Source organism: Procambarus clarkii, chromosome 4 (assembly GCF_040958095.1).
Source record: "Procambarus clarkii isolate CNS0578487 chromosome 4, FALCON_Pclarkii_2.0, whole genome shotgun sequence".
Taxonomy (NCBI): domain Eukaryota; kingdom Metazoa; phylum Arthropoda; class Malacostraca; order Decapoda; family Cambaridae; genus Procambarus; species Procambarus clarkii.
The window spans coordinates 33588652-33598421 of NC_091153.1; the positions used below are offsets into that span (position 1 = coordinate 33588652).

The 9770-nt window shown below is 42.4% G+C and overlaps 1 protein-coding gene across 1 annotated transcript; it reads right to left on the bottom strand.

The window, feature by feature from the left end:
• Positions 1-3453: 3453 nt before the first annotated feature.
• LOC138370972 (mucin-4-like) lies at positions 3454-3822 on the bottom strand. Its single transcript, XM_069335611.1, has one exon. It carries the CDS (start codon positions 3820-3822, stop codon positions 3454-3456), a length of 369 nt encoding a protein of 122 aa, XP_069191712.1.
• Between the last annotated feature and the right edge of the window lie 5948 nt (positions 3823-9770).

A 9770-nucleotide genomic window follows, 5' to 3' on the forward strand; every position in this document is an offset into this window, starting at 1 on the left:
CAAAATATCAGTATAAACATAAATATGAAGTTGTATTTTCATATAAAGGAAGGAGATTTGTGTTTCTCGACTGGAGTATTGCCTACTTACATTTAATCATGTTGGTGTCGGAAATTCCGGCATAATATTACTAACCCCTGACATACCTAGTTAAAATGGTCATGTCAGACATTTACTAATAATAATAACATTACTAATTTTATCATGCAGAATGTACCTGGTGGCTTTCAGGGAAAATGTGAATTTGCCCCGTCACAAAAATCGCTGTGGTACCTAATATTTATCTTAATAAAACATATAATATCTCCAGTCTGAGAGTTGAAATACTCGAAAAGTATTCATTAACACTGGATTTAATTAAAACCTATGAATAAATAAGCCTCTTCCTCCTATAACTGATAATTAAATCTGAGAAAACTGGACGCTTCTAGGACGTATCCAGGGAGGAAGGTTGGGCACAAGCGAGGCCATGCCAGTGTGTACTTGGCTCCCCTGACGCTCGGATGTATTGCAGTTCTGCAATAATTAGCACGTGCATCTTCCTCGAGGTTCGCAAATCAGGAATTTACACAAGTTCCGCCTAAGTCACAAGCTCTACAAACAGGGAAGTATTGTTCCAAACAATAGTAATAGATTTTGGTATGGGAAAGTAGATATAACTAATTTGCTATTCAGTTATGACACGCGAGCACCACACGGAACCGGTAAGCTCCTTTCCAATTGCCAATTAATTTCCTTTGGATTTACTGTATATCGTAGAATCGATTTAATACTGGTAACTTCCCCAGCAGGTGCAGTTCAAGATAAGAATGGACGCCGTATTGATAGTATAGGTACTCCATTCTCCAATGGCGTACCTGCCCTATCACTCATGCCTGCATCTCCAGCTTGTGCACCAGTCTCTTATGTAGTACTGTATCAAAGGCTTTCAGGATATCCCAAAATATGCAGTCTGCCCAGCTGTCTTTTTTTTTTTGCCTTTTTATAGAATTCAATTAATCCTGTGAGGCATGATTTGTCATGCCAGAACCCATGCTGATGTTTTGATACAAAGTTCGTCCGCCCCAGATGTTCCTCTATCTTTTATCGCACAATCTTCTCCATCAGCTTCCGTGGTTTGCAAGTTAGGGATGCTGGCCTGTAGTTCAGTGCCTCCTGTCTATCCCCATTCTTGTATATCGGGACTACATTTACCATCTTTTAAATTTTTGCCAGTTCATCTGTTACCAGTGATTTGTTATACACCTTGGAGAGTGGCGGACACAGTACTTCTGGTTCTTTCTTTAATATCCATGGTGATGTTATATCCGGGCCTATAGCCTTTGTCACATCCAATTTTAGCAAAAGCTTCCTTACATCCCTACTGGTAATCTCAAACTCCTCTAGTTGTACCTAATTCCTTCTCTTATCTCTGAAAATTCTCAACGCTCTAATGTGAAGACCTCTTGGAATTTCTTACTGAGTTCCTCACACACTTCCTTGTCGTTTGTAGTGAATCTGGTTGCCCCAATTTTCTGTTTCATTACCTGATCCTTCACTGTTGTTTTCCTCCTGATGTGGCTGTGAAACAATTTACGTTGAGTCTTTGCCTTGCTTGTTATATTGTTTTCGTATTGCCCTTCTGCCTTTTTTCTAACCCTGACGTATTCATTCCTGGCTCTCTGGTATCCTTTTCTGCTCTCAAGTATACTGTTATTTCTACACTTTCTCCACGTCGTTTTACCTAGATGCTTTGCTTGCTTACATCTCTGATTAAATCGTGAGTTCCTCGTCAACAATTCATTTTTTCCATTTTGGACTGGGATAAACTTGTCTGCTGCCTCCTTACACGTGTGCATGATGTATTCCATCATGTCTTCGGACGTCTTTCCCCTGGACTCTGTTTACTATGTTATATCTGTTTGGAATTTTCTTATTTCCGCATAGCTTCCATTACGGAATGCCAGTCTGTTGTTTTCAGGTCCTTTCCTTGTGTACTTTTACTCCTCCTCGTCCAGATATTCGAACGTCAGTATACTGTGATCGCTCATTCCTACTCTGGCCTCGAAGCCGATTTTCCTTATAACTGAGTCGTTCAGAGGGAAGACTAGGTCGAGTCTTGCTGGTTCTTCGTTTCCCTTTATACTTGAGGGTTCACTGACACGCTATCCTAAAAAGTTTTTTGTTGCCACCTCCAATAGTTTACCTCTCAATGTTTCCTCTCCATGTGGTTCTTTGTTCTCCCAGTCTATCCTTCCGTGATGAAAGTCCCCCATGATGAGCAAATGGGATCGAATTCTACAGGGAGCAGAGGCTGCCTAATCAATTATATTGTTAATTGCCATGTTGTTTCAGTCATACACTTTCGTGGGTCTTCTGTCGTTTGGTGGAGGGCAATATATCATCACTGCTACTACTCTTGGTCTTTCTATGGTCATGGTGCCTGTTTTTGACGTCTCTAAACCCCTCGCAGCCTGGGATAACCATCTCTTTGAAAATCAACTCCTTTCTTATGAGTAGGGCCACTCCGCCTCCTCCCCAACCTTCCCTCTCTTTTCTTATGGGGGTGTTCCTTTCTTGTGGGGATGTGTGGGGGGAGGAGGAGGGCAAAAAACGGGCTGGTGGTCTGGGAAAAGAGGGGGACGACAGAGGGGTAATGGGTGTGGGGAGGATTGGGACGACAGAGGGGTATGGGTTTGGGGGTAAGGAGTGGGACGAAAGAAGTTTGGGGGGTTTGGAGGAAGGAGGGGCACGACAGAGAGGTTGGAGGTGGGGGCGAAAGAGGAGGACGACAGAGGGGATGGGGGTGCTGGGGGATGAGCGGGGCGACAGAGGTGATGGGAGTGTTAGGGAAGGTGGAAGACGACAGTGTGATTGGGGGTGTGGAGGGAAGAGGGACGCGACAGAGTGGTTTGGAGTGTGGGGACGGAGGAGGACCAAAGACGGTTGGGGGTTTGGGGGGAGGAGGGGCATCCGAGGGGATGGGGAGTGTTAGGGGAGGAGGGGGACGACAGATCGGTTGGGGGAGTGACGTAGGAGGGGGACGACAGATGGGTTGGGGGCTGAGGGGGATTTTTTTGTGTGTGGGATGTGATTCCATAACTTGTGTGGAATGTGATACCATAACTTGTATGGAATGTGACACCATAACTTGTGTTGAAAATGACACTATAACTTGTGTGGAATGTGATACCATAAGTTGTGTGGAATGTGATACCATAACTTGTGTGGAATGTGATATCAATACTTTTGTGGAGTGTAACTCCATAACTTTTGTTGAATGTGATACCATAACCTGTGTGGAATGTTACACCATAACTTATGTGAATAAGATACCATAACTTGTGTGGAATGTGATACCATAACTTGTGTTGAATATGACACTATAACTGGTGTAGAATGTGATGCCATAACTTGTGTGGAATCTGATACCATAACTTGTGTTGAATCTGACACCATAAATTGTCTGGAATGTTATACCATAACTTTTGAGGAATGTGACTCTATTACGTGTGTAGAATGTGATACCATAACTTTTGTGTAATGTGACTTTATAACTTGTGTAGAATGTGATACTATAACTTGTGTGGAATGTGATACCATAACTTGTGTGGAATGTGATACCATAACTTGTGTTGAATATGACACTATAACTTGTGTGGAATGTGATACCATAATTTGTGTGGAATGTGACACCATAATTTGTGTGGAATGTAATACCATAACTTGTGTGGAATGTGATACTGTAACTTGTGAGGAATGTGACATCATAACTTGTGTGCAATGTGACACCATATGTTTTGTGGAATGTGAATCAATAACTTGTATGGAATGTGACACCATACTTTATGTGGAATGTGACACTATAACATATGTGGAATGTGGCACAATAATTTGCGTGGAATGTGATACCATAATTGGTGTGAAATGTGACTCCATGACGTATGTGGAATGTGAAATCATAACTTGTGTGGAATGTGTCAATATAAGATGTCCCATTAATATGATGTATTTTATGACATCAAATATGGATATTTAGACTCCATAAGTGCTGTGAAAGTGATATTATTATAAATGGAAAATTTGGCACAACAAAAGAATGGTGTTTTTCATGACGTCGAAAGTGTAATGTATTGTCACCATGAGAGATTTAAAATGTGTGTATACTTCTGTGTATAATGCTTTTTTGCTACTGTTGTATATTATACTTTACGTAACTACACTAGTGGAATTTAACTCCATTGGTTTTGTGTGACAGTACAAATATTGTCTCTCGGGTGACACTATAAGTGTGTGGTGTATAGTGTGACGTAATTTATCCTTAGAGAAAGAGAGCAGGAGTGTGATTCTTACCATTATTATCTGTGGCGTTGACGTCAGCTCCAGCTCGAACGAGGACCTCCACCACGTCCCTGTGACCAGCCTTGGCAGCTTCGTGCAGTGCTCTCCGCCCTGTCAACACACACAAACATTATTGTTAGTATATATTAATTTATATTATTACCGATGCTTTTGAAAATCTGAAATATTAAGCAGAATTATTCGTTCTCTTAAACTGTTGAGCTGTAGATCTTATGTCTCCACTATCACCTTAACACTACTCTCCTCCATATCTGAAGGAAGCTTTCTGATGTAGATGATATTATTTCCATCTTCAGAACCGGTTATAACTTACAGTCTGTAATGTGACATCAAGGTTACGAAGGCTGACTTGCAGTTCACTGGAATCAAAGGTTGTATTATGACTTGTAATTGGAAAGCTTTTGTAAATGATCCGCTCGTGACCAATTTTGGAAGTCAACAAGGTTATAAGGATGAAGCCAAGTTCTCAAAAATTTATATATGACACCCGCCTCTCCTGGCCGCCACATGTCGTTGACCTGAACTCGCCAAGGCCTAAGTGCCAGAGTGCTGATAGACGGACATTTCTTCATGTGCACTTCTTCCTAATACTTCTAAACTGGACTATCGATCCTCCCATTATCTATCGTTGTCACTGAGAGTAATATCATGACTCTGTTGCTTGCATCAGACCATTCAGCAAGTAGTTATTAATAACAAATGTGAAATTTCTTGAGATAGGGGCTAACCACAGTCACGCATCCTTGCTACTCTGTGTATACGGTTTAACTTTAGAGGTTTCTTCACTTTAACTTTGTGAACAATACCGAAGCATTGAACGCCGTGAAATGCGTAGTCTAACTGGAGGAGGCATATTAATGCTGACAGGTTCACCATCAATATATGTGTCAGTGTGAATAACATAACTTGGTTGGAAAGGAATAATATTTTAGATAAGAAAGGTATTAAATAAAATATCTATGTAACAGTATAGCCATTAATATGAAGTTGTATATACATAAAAACAGACGAAGATTTCTGTTTCTTGACTGGAGTGTCGTCTACTTACACTTAATCCTGTTGGTGTCGGAAATCTTGATAATATTACTATCCCCTGACATACCTAGTTAAAATGGTCATGTCAGTACTTTACTAATAATAATAACATTACTAATTTTATTATGGAGAATGTACCTAGTGACTTCCAGGGAAAATGTGAATTTTCCGTCAAAAAAATCGCTGTGGTACCAAATATTTACCTTAATAAAACATAAATATTTCCAGTCTGAGAGTTGAAATACTCGAAAAGTATTCATTAAGACTGGATTTAATTAAAACCCATGAATAAATAAGCCTCTTCCTCCTATAACTGATAATAAAATCTGAGGAAACTGGAGCTTCCAGGACGTATCCAGGGAGGAAGGTTGGGCACATGCGACGCCGCGCCAGTGTGCACATGGCTCCCCTGACGCTCGGATGTATTGCAGTTCTGCAAAAATTAGCACTGGCATCTTCCCTGAGCTTGGCGATACAGGAATAACACAAGTTTCGCCCAACTGACGAGATCTACAAACAGGGAAGTGTTGTTCCAAACAATAGTAATAGATTATTGCATTGGCCAGTAGATATATCTAATTTGTTGTTCGGTTATGACACGCGAGCACCACCCAGAACGGGTAAACTCTGTTCCAATTGCCAATTAATTTCCTTTAAATATGCTCCATATCGTAGAATCAGTTTAATACTGATAACTTCCCCGGCAGGTGTAGTTCAGCAGCAGAAGAATGGACACCCTATTGACCCGTTAGGTACTCCCTTATCTACTAGAGTACCTTCCTTATCACTCCTGCCTGAATCTCCAGCATGTGCACTAGTCTCTTATGTGGTACTGTGTCAAAGGCTCTGGCAATCCAAAAATGTGCAGTTTGCCCAGCTGTCTCTTTCTTGCCTGGTTATAGAATTAGATTAATTCTGTGAGGCATGATTTGCCATCCCTGAACCCATGATGATGTTTTGATACAAAGTTCGTCTGCTCTAGATGTTCCACTATCTTTTATCGCACGATCTTCTATATCAACTTCCATGGTTTGCAAGTTAGGGTCTGTAGTTCAGTGCCTCCTGTCAATCCCCCCTCCTGCATATTGGGACTACACATACCTTCTTCTATATTTTTGGCAGTTCACCTGTTACCAGTGATTTATTATACACCTTGGAGAGAGGCAGGCACAGTGCTTCTGCTCCTTCCTTTAGTGTCCATGGTGATATACCATCCGGGGCCTATAGCCTTTATCACATCCAATTCTAGCAAAAGCTTCCTTACATCCCCACTGGTAATCCCAAACTTCTATAGTGGTACCTGGCTAACTATTCCTTCTCTTATCTCTGGAACTTCTCTGTGCACTAATGAGCGATGCCACAATGGGGTTGTGGGAGTGGGGAAGGAGGGGGACCACAGATGGTTGGGGGTGTTTGTTTAGGAAGGGGACGACATAGGGTGATGGGAGTATGGGGGGAGGCGGACGACGAAAGAATGGTTGGGGGTGTGGGGAAAAGAAGAGGCGACAGAGGGGATGTGGGGTGTTGGGGGATGAGGGGGATGACGGAGGGGTTGGGTGGGAAGGGGGAAGTAAGTGGAAGATTATTATAATTTAAATTGTATAAAATGTGACACCATAATTTGTGTATTGAAAATGACACTATAACTTGTGAGGAATATGATACCATAACTTGTGTGGAATGTGACACCATAACTTGTGTGGAATGTGATGCCATAATTTGTGTGGAATGTGACACTATAACCTGTGTGGAATGTGATAGCATAACTTGTGTGGAATGTGTTACCATAACTTGTATGGAATGTGATACAATAACTTGTGTGAAATGTGATACAATAACTTGTGTCGAATGTGACACTATAACCTGTGTGGAATGTGATAGCATAACTTATGTAGAATGTGACACCATAACTTGTATGGAATGTGATACAATAACTTGTGTGGAATGTGACCCCATAACTTGTGTGGAATGTGTTACCATAACTTGTATGGAATGTGACACCATAACTTGTGTGAAATGTGATTCCATAACTTGTGTGGAATGTTATAACAATCCTTGTGTGAAATGTGATAACAATCCTTTTGTGGAATGTGACACCATAACTTGTGTTGAATGTGACACCATAACTTGTGTAGAATGTGACACCATAACTTGTGTAGAGTAGTAGTGAAGTTGTGGACTACGACCGCGCGCACCACCTGAGCAGGTGAGCCCATTAGGCCCCCCCTACTCAGGTGGTGCACAGATACGTAGTCCTCAAGGTATCTGGGGAGTTCCCCGGGTGGTCCCAAATCTGCACACATATATAACATCACATGAGACCAGAAGACATGGCAGGATGTGCAGAATACCCCCGTTGAAGAGCAGAAGTGCAACTTGTACTCTGAGAGAGAACTCTATCAACATCAGAGGCCCGAGACTGTTCAACACGCTTCCACTACACATAAGGGGCATAACTGGCAAACCCCTCACAGTGTTCAAGAGAGAACTGGATAAGCACCTCCAAAGGATACCTGATCAACCAGGCTGTGACTCATACGTCAGGCTGCGAGCAGCCGCGTCTAACAGCCTGGTTGATCAGTCCAGCAACCAGGAGGCCTGGTCGACGACCGGGCTGCGGGGACGCTAAGCCCCGGAAGCACCTTAAGGTAAGGTAACCAAGGTAAGGTGTGTGGTGAGTACCGGGCGCGTGGCGTCAGGCCGCGCGGCACTTGACAGAGGGTAGAATTATGTTGGAGTGGGAGTAGCGGTATTTGGGGGGTATGTGGGTCATGTAGCGTAAGTAAAGGAAGAGGAGTGATGAGCAGGTGAACAGGTGAGGAATAGCAGTAGATGAATAAGTATGAGTATGTGCCGTAGAGGTAATTATTTGTGAGGATAGATAGATAGATGCGAGTAAGTAGGTTATGTAGAGGAGGGAGGGGGCCCCCCTAACTGGCAAGGATATGTTGAGGAGGGAGCGGCTCCCCTGAGAGGGTAGGACACCAGGCTCCTAAGATGCGTATGGGTTGAGAAGGAGGGGAAAGGGGGGAGAGGGGAGCAGGCGGTAGCTTTGTCTAATAGTGGAGGGAGCCATTATTTTTACTTAAGAATGTCTGTTTTATGTAAGGAAAAGAAATGTTTAACTTTCTCACCCAATTCTGTTTATGTCGGTGGTGTTCAATGACGGTGATTAGTTATACATCAAACAGGGTTGTGTTGGCGTCTCAGCATCATATGGGGTGTTTCAATGAGCTGTATTTGGTTTTCTGTAAACAGTGTGGATAGGTGGGCAACAGCGGTGTGAGTCACCCCCTTCACCTTGCTTCGCGTGGCTAGGTTTGTAGCTGGTCATTTCTGTGAAGTTTGACACATAACTGAGGGGGTCGTCATCAACACAGCACGCAGAACTTAAACATTAAGTCGCACTGGGCGAATATCCTATTACCGCACCAGTGCGGATGATGTCCATCATCCTTAATCGTTTTCAAAGTCTACACGTGGAGTCTGGGCGATGTTCACTCCGTCAGGGTTGACCCACCACTGGTGTTTATGTTAAGGACTGACATTGTTACTATCAGCAGCGAGCCACACCTGTCATCATCAATCACTTCTCAATTGACCAGGTTCTTTTCCTCCACCCACAAACTCGACGTTAGTTCACTTCGAGTCTTCATTCACTACACACCATACAGCTCCGCATCATGGAAAGACGAACTTTAACAGCCTGCATGAAATGCAGGGTGTTCTATATACCATCACGAAATCAACGCTGTCGTCTAGAATTTGAGAGCTCCGCAAAACCAGCCCTAGGCCATTACGACATCCAATGCAAGCGATGTCAGAAGAATTTCTGTGATAACCGTGAGTGTTATTCTTATTTATTAATCCACAGTTTATTTATTGCACTCACAGGTGAAATATCATGTGTGTAAACTATTCTCTCTCTTATAGTGTGAGAATATTTACTTAGCCGGGCTATTACATTCCACACACTTATATATGTTCTTTTTTCCATTTCCGTTTACAAAACTGTGAAGGGTCCACACTATTCACCAGCCCCTCGAGGTGGGCATCGTTGGAATGAAGCTTCGCATAAACGTAAGCTTAATATATATATATATATATATATATATATATATATATATATATATATATATATATATATATATATATATATATATATATATATATCCTTCAAGAGAGATTGAGCCTGCTCTTCCCTCCAAACTACGTCTCAGTAACAACTAATATAGAAGATATATCCAACAAGTACAACAACAAGTTTTGCCCAGAGAGCAAAAACGTATCCAGCACCGGGACACCTGCTCCACCTCCGCCACTCAAACCGGCAAACTACTTGTCATCGCCTGCCTCTCGCTGATTGGCTGGTGACCGTCGCACCTGCTCCTCCA